At 45.7% G+C, this 26,515-nt stretch overlaps 1 protein-coding gene across 4 annotated transcripts in view; it reads right to left on the reverse strand.

Annotated features, from left to right (window-relative positions):
* Window positions 1–532: 532 nt before the first annotated feature.
* The window catches only part of myo7aa (myosin VIIAa), a 268,383-nt gene continuing 242,400 nt past the window's right edge, over window positions 533–26,515 (reverse strand). For 3 of the 4 annotated variants that reach the window (XM_069892099.1, XM_069892096.1, XM_069892098.1), the window contains 5 exons: window positions 22,296–22,481; window positions 20,333–20,449; window positions 14,833–14,916; window positions 11,614–11,733; window positions 533–4,651 (listed from right to left, as the gene is read on the reverse strand). In XM_069892099.1, coding sequence (XP_069748200.1) covers window positions 4,562–4,651; window positions 11,614–11,733; window positions 14,833–14,916; window positions 20,333–20,449; window positions 22,296–22,481 — 597 coding nt within the window. In that variant the 3' untranslated portion in view covers window positions 533–4,561. The remainder of the gene's footprint in view (window positions 4,652–11,613; window positions 11,734–14,832; window positions 14,917–20,332; window positions 20,450–22,295; window positions 22,482–26,515) is intronic. The other variant, XM_069892100.1, reaches the window with a different exon arrangement.

Raw genomic sequence — 26,515 nt, forward strand, 5'->3', positions numbered from 1 at the left:
TCCTCTGACCACCTTGTCTATCTGGGATGCCTCTTTTAAGGTACTATGTACCTGTACTTCTAGATCAGTGGCTCTCAACCTTTTGCTTTCCGCTCACATCCCACTTTAAGTAATTCCTTTGCCATCGGTGCTCTGTGATCAGTAAGGGATCGCTTAAGGTGGGGTGTGGGTGGAAAGCAAAAGGTTGAAAACCACTGTTTTAATTGTCCCTCATTGACTCGTTATGTGCACGGTTTCAGAACTCCAAAGGAAAACAGCCAAAGACCATTTTTCTCAAGCAAAATATTTCAGTAACAATTGGGTCTCAACCTTCCCTTCCCACTCACATCCCACCTTAAGCAATCCCTCACTAATCACAGAGCACTGATGGCACAGGGATTACTTAAAGTGGGATGAGTGGAAAGAAAAAGGTTGAGAACCACTGGGCTAGACCCCTCTGCTCCAAAACACTCCCTGATCCCTACTGTTCATTGTGAGATGGGAGAACAGGACAGTGTGTCTTGTGGAAGACAGGACACATGTAGGACTGAAGTTAATATGCAGAGAAATATTTATTACACAATGAAACATTTTTTATACATATACAACCCACAGACAGACAATTTGACACACACTTTACTCCAGTCCTGGATGGGAAAACTAAACCGAACACTCAAATCTCTCACAAACCATGCACATGCATCCACATAGGCTTTTATTTAAAAAAAGTTATGACAATACATATCTTCATTATTAACATTATTTACAAATACTGCTCGCATTCCGTGGCAGTGGGGAGATGGTTTCTGATGAGCTACTTTGAGCTACGTGCCTTGGAGGAGGAAGATGAAGGTGTCACCCACTTGATGCCAGGCAGGTCTTCCAAACCTCAGATGAGCCGGGTGACAGCGATCGGCTTGAGAATCGCTCCAAAGTGCGTGCACTTTAAACATGGTTGCCCTACCTTCGGCTTTCCAGAGCATCCAATGTAACGGAACCTCTCCACTAAGGGAGCACATTATGTTGGACATCCTCTGGAGGACACCGGGCCATCACCGTACACATTTTTTTCTCTCGATTCTGCTGTGCCAACGTTCCAGCGGTGGACCCCTCTGATGGATAGCTGCAAGTTAAATGACCGTCACCCACACAAACCAAACACAGGCAGTGATCAATTTCCCCTCTGAAAGACCTCAGCTGATTGGGAATTAATTCGATAAACAGAAAGGGCCCCAGAGGAAACTGGTGAGGGATCTACCATCTGACACAACACTCCTGGTCCAAATCAAGAAGCCATCAATTCAACAACGTTATCTGATTAAAAGAGGCCTTTAAGATTCAGCATTAATTTCATGAAAAGGAGGGAAACTGTAACCTTCCCCTCCCATCTCCAGACCAGACGCATGACTTCCCATGGAGGTTTTCAAGGGACCAGGGAGCGGACAAACAATGGCTCAACTTGCTTGTGGGCTTAATGGATGGTTGCTTAGAACAGGAACAACACCCCACAAATGGGGAGAATTGGAGGGATTTAGTCACCTTCAATTCCCCTCAACCCCTCCCGATTCAACCCCTTCTGTGACCACTCGTGGTTGGTTTGTTCATTGGGTGAGGAGCTACCGGAAGGGTGGCACATTAAAATCGTACAGGAAAGGCTTTAGCAAAGCCTGAGAGTGCACAGGATCCAGTGGCTCATTGCTTTACCTACTCCTGCACAAGGTGGCAAAGGAAGGAGCAGTTGGTCAAAGCCGCCTCCACTGCCAGAGGCTGACGGTTATCTCAAGAGCAGTCTTGTGATGGTCCCATGGCCAGGGAAGAAAGAGGCGCAAGAACAGCAGAACATGGGTTGATAAAGGAGCACGATTCAGGGTTCTCCTACAGGAATGTTGGAAGATCCAGGGAAGATGGGCTGGATTTCCACGTCCCAAAAAAAAACAAAAACCTCCACGGGGTTCTCTGAAAAGCTGGCTACAGCAGGGGCAGCAATGGAAAGAGTGTCCCAAAGACCTCTCTATGACTGTCCCACTTTCTACCCTGGGGACGCCAGAGAACAATTCATCGTTCTTCGACCTCAAAGAGAGGACGACTGAACAAAGTTGGTCCGCCGCAGGTGGCAACCAACTTGAGACGATTGGGAGTGATCTGAGCTGAGGAATCCAGCAGCTCTTACACGGAGCGTGACACATCCGTTGTCGGGGAAAAACAGACCATTTAAAAGCCACCAAGGTTTCCTGATGACAGGTAGGGAGGTGGGGCACAAATAAAGCCTCATTGTTGGTATGCAGGGTTGTGAATTGAGATCCAAATGGTACAGAACTTTCAATGCACTCTGAGATTTGTTTAACAGGCCCTCCCACCCTGTTGCACAGGTCCAAACCAACCTGAGAGAGGAGAAAATCTCAGCACTCGAAACCACAGAAATAATGACTTCACTTCAGTCACTTCCAAATTGCCAACAACTTATGACTGCAGCAGCTACAAGGTTGAATGGGTTAAAATGGCGATGGGCAAATGAGTTGGTTGGAACATCTCTATTGGTGTGTCTTTAATCAGGGGCTTCATCCTGCTGGGTGAACAAGGAAAACAAGTGGTTCTCCTCAACCAACTGAAAACCAAATGGTAAAGTGGTAACCATTCAGTTGGATTGATGATTGAATCCAGACTGTACCCTTAGCCAGGGCATGAGGAAATCAGTGATTGGTAGTGGACTTTGAGGGCAGGGAGAGTCGCCCTGACGATCCCTGTTTATTTGGTACTGGGAAGCAGTCTCCAAGTGTGGAATGGGTGGCAACGATCCTACGTCCCACAGAGGGTGGGACAGGAGATCCCCCTCCCAATGGGATCTGCAACGCCCCTCCCGTCCTAGCACCTGTCCCAAACAGTTCCCCATCCAGATGCCGATCAACTCAATGATAAAAAAAATCATTAAGATTTCTGACTAAGACTCCCATAGAGATAAATCAGTCCCTTACCCATATCCAGAATGTATTTTGGCCCCGTCCCAAGAAGTGTTTGTTGGGTGGTGGGGGGGGGGGGGGGGGGGTTGGGGGGAGGTGGAATAAATCAGGGCTGTTGAGATGCATTCCCAATCCACAGCACATTCCAGCTATGATGGTGGAAATTTTGGTCATTCAGCATTTGGGGATGCAGAAGAGGGACTGGACAACGATTCAAGGTGCAGCCCAAGTTGCTTCAGCGGCAGGATACCAGGCAGGGCCCCGGACAAGTGAGGGACAGAAGATTAGCTTGCTTTTGTGAATTCACTGCAGAGAAACAATTTCCAAACTTGAGGGCCAAGATCTTTGAATTTTAAGTTTCGGGGAAAATTATGGCAGAGGTATAGGGAGGGGAGGTGTGTGAGAATGTTGAGGAACGAGAGTGCGGTCAAGGTGGGGGAGGGAGAGGGGGAGAGAGATCCGCAGCCAGTGTGAGAAAGGACCTCAGGTGACCTTGTGACCCAAGCTTGTGGTTTTATTCTGGAACATCTTCGAGAGGAGGCGAGAAACTGAGGCAGCGATGAGTTCGAGAACAACCTAGGTCCTAGACATTAGGGAGGGTCAGGCAGTTCAGTGGCTCAGGTAAGAATAGATGGGCAAAGCAGGCCTGCCTGTGGTCAATCTTAGAGGTTGAAAAGAAAAATAAAATGAATGCCTTTCAACAAGTTGATTGGATCAGACCTGAGAAGATAAAACTGGGAATGAGACGGTTTGAAATACAAAGCATTTTGCGAACTCCTTGGAACTCAGACCCAGCAATGCAGGCAAACTTGTCATCAGAGACAAAACAATCCGACGGCTTCCTTTGTTGAAGGAACAGCAATAAGCCGAGTAAAACTGGACCCGATACAACACACGGGGACTCATTTATCTGTGACGCTCTCACAAACACTTATACACCCGGGATTCTTTATCGGTTAAAGCAGCGACATTAAAAAAATAACACGGGTGATTGGAATGTCCAAGATGCCTTCCTTTGTAGGCCCAGATTTTCTTTCTAAAGTGAGTGGGATAAAAAAAAAACCTGTATTGTAGGCCTAGATTTTCCTCTTGGACCGAGCTGGTTCACAAAGCCTGCATTGAAGGCCAAGATTTGAGTGGAGTCACAAAGATATTTCTTTTTGAGTGAGTGGGATTACAAAGGCTCCTTGTAGGCCAAGAATTTCCTTTTGAAGTGGGCGGGTTCACAAAGCCTGCATTGTAGGCCCATATTTTACTCTTGAATTGAGCAGGATCACACAGCCTGCATTGTCGGCCGAGATTTTCTTTCTGGTGTGAGATGGATCGCAAGGCCTGCCTTGTAGGCCTGGTTTACTTTTTTGGCTTGCTTTCCACATGAGGGTCCTCTCTCTTTCTCTCTCTCTCTCACACACACACACACACAAACACACACACACACACACACATCACAAATAGTCTTCCTCACTCGAGGGGGAATCTGAGTTGCTGTCAGAAGAGCTTGAGGGAGGGCTTCTGCTCATGTTCCAGAGCTGGGTAGAGAATGTTTTCCTCCAGCTGCAAGGCTGTCCAACGGGCCTCAACACCCGGATCAGCTGGTAGGCCCATACCCAGTAGCTGCAATAAGTTCATTTGTTGGTCTTTAGGGTGCGCTCCTTGTTCATGGAGGTCAACATCTGGCTGATGTAAGAGGTCAACAGGTCGTCCATTTTGTATCCCTGTTTCAACAAAGCAGAGTAACATCTTTTCTTCAGAAAGGCCAATAGCAAACCTCTAGTTAATCTGTTACCTCCCAATTTGTTTAAAACTCCAACCCCATCCTCCATAACCTCTCCACTCCCCAACACTTATTAGGATCTCAAACTTCATACCAACAAAGATGAGTCACACTGTGGTGATACACCATTAGCCGACTGCTGGGGCGACCACTGTACCTGCAGGAAGTTCACTGGAGGACAGACAACAGCCAGTCGGCTGCCAATCAGCCGCCCGGAAAATAAGCCACATCCAGCTTCTCTTGAGGTCCGTAACTCAGGAGCAGGGCACAGCTAGCCACAGCAGAGACTTTAAGCTGAAAAAGGCTTGTTGTTTCAGTCTTTGAATCGTGGGTCTGCTTACTGTCACTACAGTGGATCGCACGCACGACAGAGAAGAGATGGAAAATCTTGTAATATGGTGCCAGAGTAACAACCTGAGCCTTATTGTGGGTAAGATGAAGGAGATGATCGTGGGCTTCACGAGGACCAGGAACGACCACCCTCCGCTACACTTCAACAACTCCATAGTAGAGAGAGTGGAGAGCACCAAGTTCCTTGGCGTTCACTTAACTAATGACCTATTGTGGACACTCAGCATCTCCTCACTTGTCAGGAAGGCGCAACGGTGACCGCATTTCCTGAGAAGACTGAAGCGGGCAAGGGTATCGGCCACCTTCTCCAGGAGCTCTATCAAGAGTGTCCTGGCCGACTGCATCACAGTGTGGTAAGGCTGCTGCAGAGAAATGGATTGGTGATCAATCTATAGGACCATAAAAGTGGCAGAGAGGATCTACCAGGATAATTGTCTGAAGTGGACGTGCAAAATCATTGAGGACCCCTTCCACCCTGCACATAGTATCATTCAGTTGCTCCCATTGGGGAAGAGATCCTGGAGGATAAGAGCCAGCGGCACCAGGCTGAGGAACAGCTTCTTCCCATGGGCAGTGAGAACGCTGAACGACCGAAGGAACTGGTCACACTGACCATCAGAGACTCTCCTATTCATGAAAAATATTTATTTATTTATATATATGACTACTTGTCCTGCATATGGATTGTTTGTCTGCATGTGTGTCTGTGTGCTTTGCACTGAGGACCGGAGAACACTGTTTCATCAGGTTGTTCTTTTACAATCAGATGCTGATAAACTTGACAATCAATGTGACTTGGAGACAGATTCAACCCTGACATCTGTCATCGTTTTGTGTGGAGATTTTCTCTGTGTTGATATAGGTTTCCCCCATGTCCCCTAGTTTCCCTCTCGCATCCCAAAATCGTGCTGTTTGGTGGGTTAGACTACCAACTGAAAATTGCCTCTAGCTTGAAAGTAAAAGGTAGAATCTGGGGTTGACAGAATGAGAAATGTAGATTTGTGTATCTGGCAGTCTAATTTTTTTCAAAAATTTAGACATCCAGCACGGTAACAGCCCATTTCGGCCCACAGGTCCATGCTGCCAAATTTACACCCAATTAACCTACAGGCCTGGTACGTTTCTAACAGTGGGAGGAAACCGAAGCCCCTGGGGAAAACCGACACAGACATGGGGAGAATGTACAAAGTCCTTACAAAATCTGGTCCCAATCGCTGGCGCTGTAAAGGCATTGTGCTAACCGCTCCTCCAACCGTGTCACCCCAGAACTTTCCTCTATCGCTGTTGCCGGCAGCACATTCCATGCACCCACCATTCTATTGGTGGAGAAACTTATCTCTTACATCCCCCCTGTACTTACACCCAAGCACCTTAAAACCATGCCCCCTCATGTTACCCCTGGGGGAAAAAGCCTCTGGACCCGCACACGATCCAAGCTGACCTTCAAACATTTACACTAATCCTATTTTTCCTTTAAATTCTCCCCAAATTTTCATTTTCTCATCCCTACCACTCACTTGCACACCAGGAGCAACTTACAGTGTCCAAGAACCAAATCTCCAACAGCTAAAGACACACAACTACTGGCCGGGGGTGGAATACCAGCATGATGCAGGAGCACGGGGGATTGAGCGCTAGAGAGTCTGAGGAGATGGGAATCATCTTGTGCCTATGATGCAGGACTAGCCAAGGTGGACAAGCTGGTCAGCACAGAGATGTTGGGCTAAAGGGGCCCATTTCTGTGCTGTAAAAACTACTGCACAGTGGATGGAGCAGTTATGGATGGGGTGAAGTGTGTGTACCTTAATGTATTAGGAATAAAGGAGATGAATTTAGACCATGGATCAGTACATGGAATTGCCACGTGGTGTCCATTACAGAAACTTGGTTGATAAAGGAGATGAACTTAGTGCATGGATCAGTACGTGGAATTGCCACGTGGTGTCCATTACAGAAACTTGGTTGATAAAGGAGATGAACTTAGTGCATGGATCAGTACGTGGAATTGCCACGTTGTGTCCATTACAGAAACTTGGTTGATAAAGGAGATGAACTTAGTGCATGGATCAGTACGTGGAATTGCCACGTTGTGTCCACTACAGAGACTTGGTTGATAAAGGAGATGAATTTAGTGCATGGATCAGTACGTGGAATTGCCACGTTGTGTCCACTACAGAGACTTGGTTGATAAAGGAGATGAACTTAGTGCATGGATCAGTACGTGGAATTGCCACGTTGTGTCCACTACAGAGACTTGGTTGATAAAGGAGATGAACTTAGTGCATGGATCAGTAAGTGGAATTGCCACGTGGTGTCCATTACAGAAACTTGGTTGATAAAGGAGATGAACTTAGTGCATGGATCAGTACGTGGAATTGCCACGTTGTGTCCATTACAGAGAATTGGTTGATAAAGGAGATGAACTTAGTGCATGGATCAGTACGTGGAATTGCCACGTTGTGTCCACTACAGAGACTTGGTTGATAAAGGAGATGAACTTATTGCATGGATCAGTACGTGGAATTGCCACGTGGTGTCCATTACAGAAACTTGGTTGATAAAGGAGATGAACTTAGTGCATGGATCAGTACGTGGAATTGCCACGTTGTGTCCATTACAGAGACTTGGTTGATAAAGGAGATGAACTTAGTGCATGGATCAGTACGTGGAATTGCCACGTTGTGTCCACTACAGAGACTTGGTTGATAAAGGAGATGAACTTATTGCATGGATCAGTACGTGGAATTGCCACGTGGTGTCCATTACAGAAACTTGGTTGATAAAGGAGATGAACTTAGTGCATGGATCAGTACGTGGAATTGCCACGTTGTGTCCATTACAGAGACTTGGTTGATAAAGGAGATGAACTTAGTGCATGGATCAGTACGTAGAATTGCCACGTTGTGTCCATTACAGAAACTTGGTTGATAAAGGAGATGAACTTAGTGCATGGGTCAGTACGTGGAATTGCCACGTTGTGTCCATTACAGAAACTTGGTTGATAAAGGAGATGAACTTAGTGCATGGATCAGTACGTGGAATTGCCACGTTGTGTCCATTACAGAAACTTGGTTGATAAAGGAGATGAACTTAGTGCATGGATCAGTACGTGGAATTGCCACGTTGTGTCCATAACAGAAACTTGGTTGATAAAGGAGATGAACTTAGTGCATGGATCAGTACTGTTAGGTCTGCTTTGTTCATGAATGAGTGAGACAAACACCAGACTGAGTCGAAATCAGGGTTCTTTGTTCTTTATTACCGTATTGTAACACTTGCAACTAACCATGTTAGTCGGAGAATGCATTCTGCCGTTATCAGCAAAATGGTGATTTTTTATACCCTTGGATACGTGCTTAGAACATCATCATATCATTACTTGTCCAATGACTAAAACTGTTGCTATCCTTTCCCTGCTGGCTTCCTGCCTCTCAATCCATCAATGTCTCTCTTATCTTGTAAGTACAAGGATGCATTCACATCTTGTTACAGCCCTGTACAGGGTAACTCCTTACACATTCCCATCTCATGATGTTTTACCTTACAGTACGTGGAATTGCCACGTTGTGTCCACTACAGAGACTTGGTTGATAAAGGAGATGAATTTAGTGCATGGATCAGTACGTGGAATTGCCACGTTGTGTCCACTACAGAGACTTGGTTGATAAAGGAGATGAACTTAGTGCATGGATCAGTACGTGGAATTGCCACGTTGTGTCCACTACAGAGACTTGGTTGATAAAGGAGATGAACTTAGTGCATGGATCAGTACGTGGAATTGCCACGTGGTGTCCATTACAGAAACTTGGTTGATAAAGGAGATGAACTTAGTGCATGGGTCAGTACGTGGATTACCATGAAGTGTCTACTACAGAGACTTGGTTGATAAAGGAGATGAACTTAGTGCATGGATCAGTACGTGGAATTGCCACGTGGTGTCCATTACAGAAACTTGGTTGATAAAGGAGATGAACTTAGTGCATGGATCAGTACGTGGAATTGCCACGTTGTGTCCATTACAGAAACTTGGTTGATAAAGGAGATGAACTTAGTGCATGGATCAGTACGTGGAATTGCCACGTGGTGTCCATTACAGAAACTTGGTTGATAAAGGAGATGAACTTAGTGCATGGATCAGTACGTGGATTACCATGATGTGTCCACTGCAGAGACTTGGTTGACTCAAGGACAGGATTGGCTGATGCAGGTATCGGAGTTCAGATCTTTCACAAAGGATAGGGAGGTAGGTAAAAGGGGTGGGGCTGGGGGTGGTGGAGGTGCCGTTGTTAACCAGGGATTGTAATCATAGTGCAGGAAGGGGGGGCCACTGAGTCAGCGTGGGTGGAAGCTAGAAACGGGAAGGGCACGATCACATTATTGGAAGTTGTCTGCAGGCTCCCAAATAGCTCTCGTGGACACATTTCAGAAAGGGCCAAAAATACAGGGCTGTTGTACCCAGGACTGGATGGGCTATACCTCGGGTTGCTAATGGGAAGGGAGGGAAGAGATCTTTGTGTCCTCCTTGGCCATAGGGGAGGTGCTGGAGGATTGGAGAATGGCAAATGTTGTCCCCTTGTTTAAAAAAAGGTAATTGGGAGAATCCTGGGAATTATAGAGTCTTTGGTCAGTGGTGGGCAAACTATTGGAGAGGAATCTCAAGGATGGAATTCTCGAATGTCATCTCAGGGATGACATGGCTTTGTGAGGGGTAGGCCAAGCCTCACGAGCCTAATTGAGTTTCTTTGTGGAATTGACTAAAGAAACTAATAAAGTTAGGGTGATAGATGTGGTCGATATTAATTTTAGTAAGGCCTTTAACAAGATTCCCCAATGGTAAACTCATCCAGACGGTTCTGAGGCATGGCTGCGTAGATTCAGAATGGGCTTTCCTGTAGAAAGCAAGGGAGGGTAGTCAATAGAAAGTATTCTGCCTGGAGGTCAGTGACAAGCGGTATTCTGCAGGGATCTGTTCTAGGATCCCTTCTCTTCGGTTTTTATAAGTAATTTTGATGAAGAACTGGAGGGACGGGTCAGTAAGTTTGCAGATGATACAAAGGTTGAAGATATCGTGGATCAGGTAGAAGGTTGTCGTCGGTTACAACAGGATAGGAACAGGATACAGCATTTGGTGGAGAAGTGGCAGATGGAGTTCAATCTGTATGAGGGAGAAGTGATGTATTCTGGAAGTTCAAGGAGGCATAGCACATGATTAGTGGCAGGATTCATAACAGTGTGGAGGAACAGAAGGTTCGCGGGGTCCAAGTCCATGGATCCCTCAAGGCTGCTGTGCAAGTTGATTGGATGGTTTAGAAAGCGTATAGTAAAGCTGACCTTCATTAGTTGGGGGATTGAGTTCAAGATCTGTGAGGTAACGTTGCAGCTCCATAAAAAACTGGTTAAACCACACTTGGAGGATTGTGTTCAATTCATTACAGGAAGGATGTGGAAGCTTTGCAGAGGGTGCAGAGGAGATTTACCAGGATGTTGCCTGGATTAAATGAAGCAAGGTTGATCAAGCTTGGGCTTTTCTCTTTGGAGCAACAAACGAGGAGAGGTGACTTAGTAGGGGTCTACAAGATTACGGGGGGCATAGGGCAGACAGCCAGCATCTTTTTCCTGGGGCGACGTTGGCAAAGGCCAGAGGACGTCTGTTTAAGGTGAGTGGAGGAAAGTGTAGGAGAGATTTCAGGGGCAAGTTCTTTTTTTAACAGAGAGTGGTGGGTGCCTGGGATGCATTCCTGGGAGGTTGGTAAAATAGGGACATTCCAAAGATATTTAGACAGGCACAGGTAAAAAACACAAAATGCTGGAGAAACTCAGCAGTGTCCTTTTTGTAGCAAAGGTAAAGATACATCACCGATGTTTCGGGCTCGAGCCCTTCATCAAGGTGTGAGAAAATGTTGGCCGGCAGGTGCCTGAACAAGAGTGGGGGGGGGGGGGGGTGGTGTGTGGCAAAGATAGGTGGAGAAAGGAGGGAGGGGACAGCAGTAATATGGAGGTGGAGGGATGACTGGGTGGAACTGGAAAGACAGGAAAGGGGAGGGGAAAGAAAAGGCAAGCAGGCAATAAGCAAGTGGATGGAAGAAAAATAGACGGTTATGAGATGCAAGGGAAGGAAGGATTAGTTTGTTGGGAGTAGGGTTACATCGTGGCTGAAAGGCCCAAACTGTGCTGTTCTTAGATAGGCACCTGGATGTCAGAAAAATAGGGTTTATTGGCGCAAGGTAGGGAAGGGATAGATTGGGTTTTTTTTATACATATAGCATGGAACAGGCCCTTTTGGCTCATGAGTCCATGCTGCCCAAATAACCTACAATCCCCGCACTTTTAGAAGAGTGGGAGGAAACCAGAGTTCCCTGGAGGTAACCCATGAAGACACGGGGAGAAGGTACAAACTCTCTACAGACAGCTCCGGATTGGAACCCGGGTCGCTGTCCTCTAGTAGCGTTGCACTAACCACTATGCTAAACGTGCTGTAGGTTTACACAAGTCAGCACCACATCGAGGGCTGTCCTGTGTCACATTTTCCCAAATGAAAAGAGAGAGGTTTACCAGAGAGGTTTCACACAGGAGCTTGCTGCCTCTCACCAGGTTGCCGATGGTGATGTGGAAGTAGGTGTTGCCACTGCTCCAGTTCGATATCTTGGTGAATGGATGGGTCGTGAGAATGTCCTTGAAGGGAGGAGGAGAGAGATGTTATACATCAAAGCATAGCAGAATCAACCAGGTCCAAGAGTAAAAACACAATTCTGCAGACACTCAGCGGTTCAAACAGTGTTCTTCATATAGCAAAGATAAAGATACATAACCAACGTTTCAGGCTTGACTCCTTCATCAAGTAATGAACGGAACATAGGTAGGCACTTAAACATTCAGAACAGAACACCCATCAGTTCATTTACTCATGCCTGCACTTGCTCCAACTCAGCCCCTGTCATCCAACACCCTTGAATGCTGTAATTGTACCTGCTACCTCTAGAAGCTCATTCCAGATACAGACCACCCACTGAGTGAGAAGGTTGCCTGTCCCTCCTGTTCCTCTTAAATTGCTTCCCTTTCATTCTAGAATCTTCTACCCTGGAACCCAGACCGAGCAGTCACTTTATCCATGCCCCTCATGATTTTATGAGCTTCCACAAAATGTAATCCCTCAGCCCCTCAGTCTACATACGTTCCCCCGGCAAAGGGGGAGACAGCACATTTAAGGGGTTGAGATAAAAATATGTTTTTTGTGTTGTTGCGAGGAGAGAAGTACAGAAGAAACCAACAACTGGTTCACAGGGAAGCATCAAAATTCAGGGTAGTAGATTTAGGACGGGGATGAAGAGGTACTGCTTTTCCCAGAGGGTGGTGAATCTGTGGAATTTGCTGCCCATTGAAGCAGTGGAGGTGACCTTAGCAAACATTTAAAACAAGGTTGGATAGATTTCTACATAGCAGGGGAATTAAGGGATGCAGGGAATAGGGAGGTAGGTGAACCAATCATCAGATCAGCCATGGGCCAGATGACTGTCTCCCGCTCCTAATTCTTATGCTCTTATGTTCCTCAAGACCATGGATTCTATACCTTGGCACCATCTCCAGTACAATCTGCATGTTCACCTCCCTCTCATAGCAGATTCCATGGCCTGCTGCCTTTTGTTGCCTCCACCCACCACCAGCTAGCCCTTCACCACCTCCTGCCTTCCCTCCCATCCAGACCTGGATCCACCAATCATCTGACTGCTCCTGGCCCAACCCCACTCACCATCATCCCTTCCTGCCAATCATCTCCCCTTCACTCATTCAGTCCGACCCAGAATGCCAACTCTCCATTTACCTCCAGAGATGCTGCCTGGCCCACAGTTCCTCCAGCTCATTTTCAACATCTACTCTCTTCATGACGAGTTCCATACCTTTGGATTCCCGTAACAACCACACATCTATTGGGTGAACTCTATGACCAAGCCTCCACCAACCCTCAGACTAAAGAATCTTTAAGATTCACTGAGTGAAGAAATCCTCCTCCATAAGATGTTGGAGCAGAATTAAGCCATTTGGCCTATCGAGTCTGTTCTGCCATTTGCTTCATCCCCAAAGTATTTTTCTTCTCAGCTCCCCACACCTTTGACAACCTCATTAAACTATCAACTTCCACTTTAAATTTACCTGAGGCAACAAATTCCACCCTCTGGCTGAAGAAATTTCTCTTCATCTCTGATTTAAAGGAAGATCCTTTTATTCTGAGGTTGCACTCTCTGGTCCTAGACTTTCCCACTGCTGGAAACTTCTCTGGGTTCATCTCAGTCTGCCACATGTTCTGAGACTGAGCCTTGGCTCTGGACCTCACTCAGAGGAACCAAATTAGAGAATCTTTGCTGTGTTCCTATGGGCGAGGAGACCAGAGCTGGATGTGGTACTCTTGATCAAACTTTCTCAGACTTCTCTCACCCTTTACTTACTGCGGTCTGCTCACAAGTTCAAGTTTGTCGCATGTAGCAAGATGCAGTGAGACAGGTTGTTTTGTTAACAGATCAGTAGATATCCCATGCATAGTACAACAAGACACAAGACAAAAGTGGCAAGTTACAGAAAGAGCAAACAGTTGGTATGGAGTAAAGGCAGCGTTGGAGAGTGGGTGGGGGGTTTAGTTTTCTCCCGCTCAGGTACCCTACGCTAGTCATTTTGTACGGTCTCTGAAACGTTCACTCTCAGTCTACATCTTTACAAAGGGTGTATGTGGGGAGTGAATGTTCTCCCATCATGGTACCCTGCACCTGTCCGCTGATCCACCAGGTCCCGCAACCCTCATGGTCCACTGTCAAGCATGGCTGCATCCATCTTGGGCACAGATCTCTATGGTTTCGCCAGTGTTTTAAGAGAAAACATTGCCAGCCCCTTCTGTAGGTTGTTTAAAATCTGTATGGGATTGGTGTAATGACCGGACAGTAGAACCCAGTGGAGCAGCATTGGGTCTCCAGGGCCCACACCAGCAGTAGAATGGCTGTTAAAACATCTCCACCATTTTTCTTTCACTCTAATCCTCCCATAATAAGGGCCACACTGCAGGGGGCGCTACAGCAGAGAGTGGAAGAACGATGCATGCTCGTTGCACTTATAGTCCAGACTGATTTATTGCTCTCTCTGTTCCTGTTTATATAGGCCCTATTTCCTGCCGCTGGGCCCCATTTTCCCACCGTTGCCGACGGAAGTGACGGCAACAGCATTCTGGCCACTGATTGGTCGGCGTTCCCATCGCACGGGCAGTTGGCCAGGGAGAAAGGCCTGCGCGGGGCCTTGCAAGATCGCTGTGTTCATCTGCCATTTTGTGTATCGGGTCGCCTCCCGGGTAGTGGGCCGCTACGAGGTGACCTTACTGCTGCCATCTTCTTGCACTCCAGCTACTTAGGAGCACAGCGCAGTTAGAGTAGCGGTCAGCACAGCGCCCTTACAGCTCCAGCGATTGGGATCGGGGCTCAAATCCCACGCTGCCTGTAAGGAGTTTGTACGTTCTCCCCGTGTCCGCGTGGGTTTTCCCTGGGGGCCCCGGTTTCTTTCCTCCTTTCGAAACGTATCGGGGGTGGGTGTAGTTTGGGTATAATTGGGTGGCATGGGCCCGTGGGCTGAAATGGCCCATTACCATGCTGTCAGTCTAAATTTAAAAATTAAAAGTTTAAGAGCAGATGACGCCTTTGCCTCAGTGAGTGCACTGGTTCACCAGACCCCTTTGAACATCAACGCTAGCCGGTTATTCATCTTGGGTGCTGAGACGAACAATGAAGTTGAAGTTACCTTGATCTTTGGATCAATGAGACTCACTCCAAGCTTATTGATGACAATGAGGAGGACCTCAGGGTAGTTTGGCTCGGTGGTTTGCTGCAACGAGAACACCGGAGAGAACGCATCAGAAACAGGGAGGGAACAAACATGCGAGGATGGAGGCAAACGCGCGTGCGTGCAAAATACAGCAGGATATCTGCTCTTTAACATTCACAGCGATTTCAAATCCACTTTATTATCATCCTCATATATACATTGGTCACCCAAGCCCAGATCTGACATGATGAGGAAGCCCTTCGGGGACCCTCCTTGCCCTCAGCATCCTCTTCAATCCCCAGTTCCAATACCTGGTTCTTTTGAGCCAGACCCCAGCAGCCCGCGGCCTGAGTGGGTTTCTTGCCTGCACACCACCAACAGCTTGCTGCCTGTGTGCGTTCTTCACCCATAAAGTCCCCCTCTGGTCCGCCAGCATCACCATCCTTGGTGGGGGTAGGGTGACCTCCTCTGCTGCTCTTTCTCAACTGGCGATGTTCTCCCAGTTACCGGTGCCCAGCGCCAGTCTGCTGCTTCCCCGGAGACTGTACCCCCTTGCGGCCACTGCCACCTTGGGTCCAGATGCCGCAGGTACAAGATTTTAAATAAAACACCATCGGCTCCTTTAATGGACCGCTTAAAGCCTGTATGGTGCTGTCGGCAGTCAGTCTGGGTGATCAGATCCTGCGGGGGAGCATTGATTCCCTGCTCTCGCGGATCTGCACCAGCGGCAGCGCTCTATTACAACTCTGGCCAGTTTCCTTTTAACCCACATCCATCTAAGGCTTTCCTATCCTTCTTCCTGCCGAAAGACCTTTCACGGTTGTAATTGATCCGCCTCTACAACTTTCTCTTGCTGCTCATTCCACACACCCATCTGCCTCTGTGTGAACGTATTACCCCCAAGATCTCTGCATAAATCTTCTCTCGCATCGCATCTTGGTGGCACGGTTAGTGCCACATTATTGCAGTGCCAACAACCCGCGTTCCATTCCGTCGCTGTCTTTTTTTTTTTTTTTTTTTTTTTTTTTTAAATTTTTTTTATTTTTCACACCATAAATCACATTAGCCATGATATACACTATTTCTTTTCACACATATACAGTGACTTTTTCTCCCCCCCCCCCCCTTTCCTCCCAAACCACCCCCCCACCCCCCCCTCTCATCCATTTTAGGTATACAATCTAGGTTGCATTAAGCCAGTCAGACAATGTTGTCATTCAACCAAATTACACCAGAAATTCTACTGAGTCCATTCTTTTCTTTCCTTCTCCTTCCATCAACTTAGGTAATGTTTGTCCCCGGTAGGTTTTCGCTATTGTATTTAATGTAAGGCTCCTATACTTGTTCGAATATTTCAATGTTATTTCTTAACCAATATGTTATTTTTTCTAATGGAATACATTTATTCATTTAAATTTGGTAGTTTCTTCCTTTTAATTTGGTTATGTATTCCATTAATATTTAAAGACATATAGTTCAGCGTAGCCCTTTTATATTTTGTTTATCTTCTCTTTCCGTTTTTCCATCATTACCTTTCCTCCTTTTCCATTTCTGTTTTCTTATTTTCAACTCTTTATAAGACAACATTCCTACAACATCTAACATTTTCCTTATTCTCCTATTTCTATCTTATTTATCCCCAATCTCCCCTTCACCTCCTGAGTTGTCCTTTATCCCTTGTCGGACAACCACATCTCCCCTCTCCATTTGGATTTGCGAATCCACTCGCAAGCGTCAACTGATTTTGCAGTGACCGCTATTTCCCCCCACCCCGCCTCCCCCAGAAAAGATTTCACTTTTCATATGTCACAAAGGTCCCTCTTTTAATTCCCTCCTTATTCTCTCTATTCCATTACCTTCCCTTATTAATTCTTGTCTATACTATCCATATTTTCCTCTAAGTACAGATACATTCATGTATGCTCATTGTCTCTATTCACTCTTATACCTCTTTACCTGCATACATATCAATCGTGATCATTTTTACTCTCATTACCCGTCTTCATCCCTCAGTCTATTTTTGTCTTTACCCACATACATATCAGTCGTGATCATTTTAACTCTCATTACCCGTCTTCCTCCCTCAGTCTATTTTTGTAATTGTTCTGCAAATTTTCGTGCTTCTTCTGGATCCGCGAATAGTCTGTTTTGTTGTCCTGGAATAAATATTTTCAATACCGCTGGATGCTTTAGTATAAATTTATACCCTTTCTTCCATAAAATCGCCTTTGCTGTATTGAACTCTTTTCTCTTCTTTAGGAGTTCAAAACTTATATCTGGATAAATGAAGATTTTTTGTCCTTTATACTCCAGTGGTTTGTTGCCCTCTCTTACTTTTTCCATTGTCTTCTCCAGTACCTTTTCTCTTGTAGTATATCTTAGGAATTTTACTACAATAGATCTTGGTTTTTGTTGTGGTTGTGGTTTAGAGGCCAATACTCTATGTGCCCTTTCTATTTCCATTTCATGCTGTAGTTCTGGACATCCTAGGGTCTTAGGGATCCACTCTTTTATAAACTCCCTCATATTCTTGCCTTCTTCATCTTCCTTAAGGCCCACTATCTTTATGTTATTTCTTCTGTTATGGTTTTCCATTGTATCTATTTTTTGAGCTAGTAGTTCTTGTGTCTCTTTAGTTTTTTTATTAGATTCCTCCAATTTCTTTTTTAAGTCTTCTACCTCCATTTCTGCTGCTACTGCCCGCTCTTCCATCTTGTCCATTTTCTTTCCCATTTCTGTTAAGGTCATCTCCATTTTATTTATTTTCTCTTCTGTGTTGTTTATTCTTTTTCTTAAATCCTTAAATTCCTGTGTTTGCCATTCTCTAAATGATTCCATGTATCCTCTAATAAGAGCAAGTATATCCTTTACCTTGCCTCTCTTTTCTTCTTCTATTTCACCATACTCTTCCTCTTCTTCTTCCTCTGGGTTGGCCATCTGTTGTTTCTTTGCTGCCCTTTCCTCCTCTTCTATCTTGTTTCTATTGTCTTCTGTGGTCTCTTCTTGCTGCAGGTGTTCTGCAGCTGTCGTTGCCGGCTGTGGAGATCGACTCCCCAGCTGGTCCCCCCTCCCGTCGGTGTGTTTTTTTTCATTCGCATCGCGCATGCGCGAAACTTCGCGCATGCGCGGTTGCGCACTTTTGTTCGGCTCTGCGAGCCATTTTTGTAGTCCATTATTTACCGACCTGAGGGAGCGGGTTTCTCTCTCCGCAGCGGGCCTCTTCGGACAGGTAAGGCCTTCACCTTTTTCCTCCTTTGTCTTCTCTTCCTCTCTTCTTACCGTTGCTTTCGACTTTTCTTTTTTTGTCGCCATCTTCTTTCCACCTTTATACTCACTTTTCTGTAACTTTTATTTCTGTGCCTTTGTGTTTTCTCTTGTTTTTCCCGACTTTTCTGGAGAGGGCTGGAGTTCACCGTCCGGCCACTACTCCATCACGTGACTCCTCCCATTCCGTCGCTGTCTTTATGTTCTCCCCTTGACGGCATGGGTTTTCTCCCACATTCCAAAGATGTTTGGGATTAGTAGGTTAGTTGGTCACCTGGATGTATTTGGGGGGCGTGGGCTTGTGGATAGGAAGAGCGTGTTAGCAGGCTGTATCTCTTAAATTTAAAATTAAATTTAAAAAAATAAACCCATGGTCTTCAAATTTTATACTCTCCTACCCTTGAGAGAGATGACTATTTACCTTTTCGAACCCCTTTTGGAAACCGCCTCCTGCTGAGTTTCTCCAGCATTGTCTTTTTTCTTCAATCACGGCGTCTGCATACTGTCATGTTTTGTTACTGTTATGAGCCCGGACGGAGGACTCCAAAAACCAGTAGCCACAGAAATTCACCAAGACAATGGTTACTTAAGCGAAAATGTTTTAAATTTTCTTCATAGATGATAATAAGATCAAAACATAACCTATAACTATTAAAGCAACCCCCTTCTAATTCTAAGCGCATGTGTATGTTAATCTGTATATATCAGCCAAGTTCCTTGTTTCACTGTCCACTCATTCACTTTTCACTTCTCCAACTTACCTGGGATCAAGCAATTTTCATACTGTGCACAGAATGTACCATTTGAAATCTTCATCAGGCTCTGGTGCTTTAACTTAAATTGTTACCACAAAGGAAGGTCTTTGTTGGTTGGTTGGTTTCAGAGAGATTAGTTGTTCGTTGGACACACACACAAACTGATCTCCTTCAATCAGCCACTTCAGTGTCTTGCCGAAGAAACTTGCCCTCTCGTGGGTTTTTCCAAAAGATGACCTCTTCTTCCAGGTTACCACAAAGAGTTCTTATTTTTCCCCTATTTCAGGAGAAACACAATAACCAGCCACAGCCTCTTGTGAATGACTATAAGGGTTTAAAATAAGCTGAACTCAGAACTAGACTCTTCTTGAAATGGGGTCTTGCAGCAGCTCTGAAGAGCTTGCAGTCTTCCACACCAACTGCTGCAGTAAAACTGACCATCTTTCTCGATCTCTGGTTCCAAAACCACACGAGTCCTCTTGGAATAGCAACCTTCCACCAGCAATTTAAACTTCTGGCACCAGTCAATAGCAACAGATTTTTAGTTCTTCACCCTGGGCTCTGTATAAACATGGTGTCCAATTAACATGTATTTGTGGAAAACCTTCTCCAAAGCAGTTCCACTGTCTGTAAAATACTGTAGACTTGAAGGCTCCACCTGCACAGGTTTTTGCATTCCAAAGGAGTTGTTTGTGAAATGTAACTGAGATGTCTGTTTGCGAAGCGTGACCTAAACCCCCACAATCTAACCTTACCCCTCTGTATCACTACCCATAAAGGTGCTTTATTCATCTCTATATTCCCATATAACCATTTACAGAGCGGAAACAGGCCACATTGGCCTTTTGAGTCCGCACCAGTTCACTGATTTTGTGCGCCCTCTTCAGGCATTGGTCCCGGTAGATCTTCATTCAATAACGATGGACGAATTCAATGCAGGCGGAATCAGTCGTAGAAACGTTTGTGAAACGTGCAGTTCAATACTTCATAGCTACTCTTCGAAAATTGAATCTTCTGGTCCTTCCCCCATTTCACCCGCCATCTGGCCCCCCCAACCCTGACATACCTCGAGAAGTCTGCATCCTCTTACACCTCTCATTCATTTAAGGAGAGACGGAGGAAACACGCACCTTTCTGCATTGATGGACAGAGTTGCAAGGGGCCAGAACCTTCAAGGCTCAGGGTGCAAGCACATAAAGGCGACCATGAAGGAGGCACACCAATGTCTATAATTTCCAAAGTTTGAAGAGATTTGGCAATATCATCGAATATTCTATCAAACTTCAACAGGGATACCGTGGAAAGTACACCAACTGCCTGCATCACAGCCTGGTTTCTTCTTTCTCTATTTCTACATGGAGGTACTTCCCAATAAACTTCTGGACCAGACGGCCCATTTCCATGCTCTCAGAATAACTGTGATAAGGAAATATAAATAAATAAGACACATTTCTCACCTTAACCTCAAAAAAGGCTGATCCAAATGTCGGCCACCTGTAGATCAGCTTCAGGAACAACAGTTTGGCCTCTTCTCTCGATTTCCCTGCTTGCTTGTTGTAGAAAGCCACAATGGACTACAGAAAGAGGTGAGAAAACTGAGACAAGGGGGCCAAAATGGGGAAGCATTAACAGGTAGCACTGTTGGAATCGGAAGGTCAACCACTTATCCGTTTGTTTTCTGGAGTTTCAGAGATTAGCCGAGAGCAGAGTGAGGAATATAAGCCTGGGATCCAGTTCTAATGCAGGACACAATCATCAGATCCGCAAGGAGATGATCACACTGGGGTGGGGTACGGAGGAGATTCAGCAGGATGTTGCTTGCGATACAACACTTCAGTTACAAGGAGGGAATGGAGAAACCGGGTCCATTTTCTCTGGGGCAGAGGAGGGAAAAGGGGGCCGGATTAAGGAATATACAATCATGAGGGGTATAGACTGGGTAGGACATCATATTGGGGCAAATGAAATATAATATCAGCAAGTGTACGGTCATGAACTTTGGTAGAAAAAATAAATGGGGAGACTATTTTATAAATAGGGAGAAAATTGAAAATGCCCAAATGTCAAGGGGCCTGGGAGTCCTTGTGTCGGATACCCTGAAGGTAAACTTGCAGGTTGAGTCGGTGGTGAAGAAGGCAAATGCAATGCTGGCATTTCCTTCAAGAGGAATAGAATATAAGAGCAGGGATGTGATGTTGAGGGTTTATAAGGCCCTGGTGAGGCCTCACGTGGAGGATAGTGAGCAGTTTTGGGCTCTTCATTTAAGAAAGGATGTGCTTATGTTGGAGAGGGTTCAGAGGAGCTTCAACAAGGTGAAAGGGTCATCAAGCGAGGAGTGTTTGACGGCTCTTGGAGTGTATTCAACAGCACTTTACAGGCTCTTCGGCCCATGGTGCTGTGCTGACCTATGTAAACCTACTCAACAAGATTCTAACTCTTCCCTACCTCACACCCATAGCTCCCTATTTTTCTTACATTCATGTGCCTATTTTCTATGTCTCTTTATTACACCTCTTTGCTCACTGTTACTTCACTGGTGCTTGTCAGACCTTGTTCTGCCTGCACTGGCCACAGTGGCTACACTTCAAAATCTACTTGACCGCAGCACACTGGGAAGGCATCGCAGGAAAGAACAGGAAAGACAGCATACACATTAACAGGGTGGTTAAGAAGGCATATGCTGTGTTGGCCTTCATGAGCCATGGGATTGAGTTCAAGTGCCGTTAGTCATGGGATGGAGTTCAAGAGCTGTGAGTTAATGTTGCAGTCCTACGTCACACTTGGAGGATTGCCTTTGGTTCTAGTTACCTCATTATGGGAAGGGTGTAGACGTCTTAGAGAGGGTGCAGAGGATATTTACCAAGGTTGACCAAGCTAGGGCTTTGCTCTTTGGAGGGACAAAGAGTGAGAGAGACCTATTGGAAGTACGTCAGATTATGAGGGGCAGAGATGGGGTTGGACAGCCAGTTCCTTATTCCTGGGGTGACCAGAGCAAATACCAGAGGACATCTGTTTTAGGTGAGTGGAAGAAAGTGTAGGGGAAGTGTCGGAGGTAGGTTCTTTTTTCTAATTCGATTTATTTATTCTACACTGAGAGGGGTGGGTGCTTGGAATGCATTGCCCAGGGTGGTGGTGGAGGCTGGTCCAACAGACTCTTAGACAGGCACCTGGATGTCAGAAAAATAGAGGGTTGTGGGTGTGAGCGAGGGGAAAATTAGATTGTTTCAAGTTGCTTTAAATGGGTTGGCACAATATTATGGGCCAAAGGGCTGGTACTGTGCTGAAATGTTTTATACTCATCCTCCCAGAGAGCTCAGTTGCGTCAATGCGAAGGCAGCCTACGCCACCTCCCTGCGGCTGTGCCAGACCCTCTCCCACATTCCCGGACCCGGGATGAAAATTTTGAGGGTAACGCCTCACCCGCTTCCAGTCGTCCGGCGAGAGTTGACGGATCAGGTCCTGAGGCACCAGCTCCTTCAGCATCTTGGGAATATGTGGGAAGTGGGACTTGTCGTCTTCAAACTTCACCTGGTAAATGAGTGCCGCCAACTGCAGAACCTCATCGCGGGAGCACTTGTGGTAACCCCGCAAATACTTGGGCAGTTCCTGCAACAAAGACAACAAAGCCATAAGACATAGAAATGGAATTAGGCCATTCAGCCCATCAAGTCTGTCCCACCATCCCATCATAGCTGATTTAGATTTCAGCTTTATTGTCAGAGAACATTCATGACATTCCATTCAACCCTGAAATTCTCTTTACCACATATTAGTTGTGCAAAAAAATCATGTACTCAATGTACACATGTAAACAAGTAAATAATTGCATAAAATATGACTGTGCAATGCAGAGATAATTAAAATAAAAATCAATAAAGGGAAAAAGAAAGAGTCCTTAAATGAGTCCCTGATTGAATTTGTCAATGAGGAGCTGATGGTGCAGGGGTAGCAGCTGTTCCTGAACCTGGTGGTACAAGCCGTGGCACCGATACCTCTTTCCTGATGGCAGCAGGGAGAACAGAGCGAGTGCTGGGTAGTGTGGATCCTTGATGATTGCTGCTGCTCTCCGACGGCAGCGTTCCTTGTTGATGTTCTGCGCTGGGTCCTCGACCTTTTGCGCGGCGTTAAGCTCAGGGGTACTGGTGTCCCCACACCAGACTGTAATACAGCCGGTCAGCACACTTACCACCACACATCTGTAGAAATTTGCCAGGGTTTCCGATACCATACCAAACCTCCGCAAACTCCTGAGGAAGTAGAAGTGCTGACGTGCTTTACGATTCTTTTCAATCCCATTCTCCTGCCTTCTCCCTATAACCCTTGATTACCTTTCTATCAAACACCCATCTACCTCCATCCAAATATACCAAAAAACTTTACACAGATTCACCATCCTTTGGGTAAAGACCAGTACCACTTACATCAACAGTAATGAAAGTGTTTAGCAAGGGTGGTGGTGAAACACATCAGCTCCTGTCTGAGCGGTGACATGATACATTCCAGTTTGCCTAGAGGAGAAACAGATGGCAGATGCCATCTCACTGGCTCTACACAAAGCCCTGGAACACTTGGACAGTGAAGATCCATACATCAGGATTCTCTTTATTGGCTACAGTTTGGCATTTAATGCCATCATCCTCTCAAAACTGATCAGCGAACTCCAAGACATGAGAGCTAACACACCACTGTGTAATTGGATCATGGATTTTCTCATCTCCAGACCACAATCAGTGAAGATTGGTAAAACTTCTCCTCCACAATCTCCATTAACACCAGAGCACCACAAGGCTGTGTTCTTAGCCCCCTGCTCTACTTACTTTACACCTGCGACTGTGAGGCTCGGTACGACAATAACACCATCTACAAATTTGCTGACGATACCACGGTAGTGGGTTGTATAAAGGAAGGGGATGAGTCAGTGTACAGGATGGAGATGGAAAACTTAGCTGAATGGTGCAACAACAACAACCTTGCATTCAAATGTCACCAAAACTAAGGAGCTGATTGTTGACTTCAGGAAAGGAAAGCCATATGTATATAATTCAGTGGTTATTGGGGGATCAGAGGTGGAGAGGGTGAGCAAATTTAAGTTCTTGGGGGTCACTGTCTTGGAGGATTTTTCCCGAACCAATACACCAATGGTGTTGTGAAGAAAGCATGTCAGCGCCTCTACTTCCTCAGAAGTTTGCAGAGGTTTGGTATGACACCAGAAACCCTGGCAAATTTCTACAGTGGTGTGGTGGAAAGTGTGTTGACCATCTGCAACACAGTATGGTGTGGGGACACCAATACCCCTGAGTGTAAAGCCCTCCAAAAGGTAGTGGACACAGCCCAGGACATTACAGGCAAAGCCCTTCCCACTATTGAGTGCTGTTACGAGCCCAGAGAACCCCAAAACCCAGCAGCAATAGATATTCACCAAGACAAATGGTTACTTCAACTAAAGTTGCTTTTAATTATCTTTAAACATGAAAACAGAATCACACTTTAACTTATTAACTAACCTAACTTAATCCCCTTCTAATTCTAAGCACATGTGTCTGTAATGTGTGTGTAAGTTCAGAAAAGTTCTTTGATTCACAGTCCAATCTCACTTCTCATTCCTCCAAGTTCACCGGTTGCAGGCAATTCTTAGACTGTGCACAGAATTTAACATTTATTAAGTTCACCAGGCTTTGGTACTTGGAAGGTAAATGGTTACTGTTCAGGAAAGTTCTTGTCAGTTTTCAGAGAGAGATTCGTTGTTCTCTGGACACCCACAACTGATTCCTTTTTAATCAGCCACTTCAGTGTCTTGCTGAAGAAACTTGCCCCCTCAGGGTTCTCCAGATGATAACCTCTTTCTTTCAGGTCACCACAGAGTTCCATTTTGTTTCACTTATTCCAAGTGAAACATTAGGCAGCCAGTCCTCTCCTCTTTCATGAACCACAAGGGCTTTGACCAGGCTGAACTAAGCATTCACAACCCATCTTCCAAATGGGGTTTTCCACAAGCTTGCCAGCTTGTCCTGTTCCAGTTCTAGTTACTGCTGCTGAATGTAAAACTGATCTCTCTCTCTCTCTCTCTCACACACACACACACACACACACACACAAAGCCTAATTACTCTCTCTGCTTGCAAAACCACATGACCCTCCTAGAATGGCAAGTTCCCCTCCAGACATTCTGCAGCTCCCTCAAGTTCTTTCACCTGTTACCTTTTTGCAAACAACAATCCAGTAGTGAAGTCTCTTTGGAACTCTCCAAAGCTTTTGCAAAGGCTGTTGGCCCCAACATGTCTAGCATGAGCAGAGCTCCAGTATTTTACATAAGATCTGTTTTAAAGTGTTTGTATTTGACCCACACTAACAAACCCTGCCCCAATTTATCTCCCAAAATCAGATCTATATTCTGTCACACTGCATCTACAGGGAATGCTGCTGTCGGAGAGCAACAGCAATCGTCAAAGACCCTCACCACACAGCACACACTGCTGCCATCAGGAAAGAGGTGTAGATACCACAAGACTCGCACAACCAGGTTCAGGATCAGCTGCTACCCCTCCACCATCAGACTCCTCCACGACAAACTCATCAAAGACTCATTTAAGGACTCTTACTTGTGCACTTTATTAATTTTCTTTTTATTCTTTCTGTATCGCAGTCAGTATGTTTACATTCGTTATCTGTTTTCAGTCCTTTATTTGTTTACATGTTTATGCTGTGTACAGTTTACTTTTTGCACCATCAATTTGTGGTAATTCTGCCGCTCCCATTGGGGAAAGGAATTTTAGGGTTTCAAATCTGAAATCTGAAGAAATTCCTCATCTCTGTTCTAAAGGGACGTTTTTGTATTCTTAACCTAGTGCCCTCTGGTCCTAGACTCCCCACCATAGGAAACACCCTTTCCACATCACCCTATCCAGGCCTTTCGAGGTGGGGGGAAAAGAGGGGAAGAACCTTTCATCAGATTAGTGTGCAGTTTTAGTCGACTAGGTAAAGGACGGATGTTAGAAAATTGGAAAGGGTACAGGAGGTTTACAAAGTTGCTGCCAGGATAAGGCATGTTAAGTTATCATGAGAGACTGGAATTTTTTTAAATTACATTTTTTTTTTAGTCATACAGCAAGGTAACAGGGTCTTCCAGCCCACGAGCCCGAGCTCCCAATTACACCCAACTGGCCTACAACCTGGCAAGTTTTGAAGGGTGGGAGGAAGCCATAGCATTCAGAGCCAACCCACACTGTCACAAATGCTTTACAGACAGCGCTGGATTCCATCCTGGGTCAGCGTCACACTGACCATTATACTAGCATCTCAACTCCTATTTGGCTCGTTTTCCTTGGAACATTGGGAGGCAATCTTATTAAGTTTATAAAATCCTGAGGGGCATCGATGAGGTGAATGGCAGCAGTCTGTTTCCTGGAGTAGGAGAATCTAAGATAAGGTGGGAGGGGAGGGGTTGGTGGTGGGATTTAGAAGGGATGCAAGGGAATTGCTGTTCACTCAGAGGGTGGGGGGGTTGGCTCATGGAACAAGTTGCTAAATTGGTGGAAGCAGCTGGTTAGCTTCCTTTAACACACAGTTGGAGACCCCCATGGATGGGAGGATTGGAGGGTGTGGGCCTAATGTGGGCAAGTGGGATGAAAGCAGGGCAAGCT

The sequence above is a fragment of the Narcine bancroftii genome, chromosome 7 (assembly GCF_036971445.1).
Source record: "Narcine bancroftii isolate sNarBan1 chromosome 7, sNarBan1.hap1, whole genome shotgun sequence".
In the NCBI taxonomy this organism is placed as follows: domain Eukaryota; kingdom Metazoa; phylum Chordata; class Chondrichthyes; order Torpediniformes; family Narcinidae; genus Narcine; species Narcine bancroftii.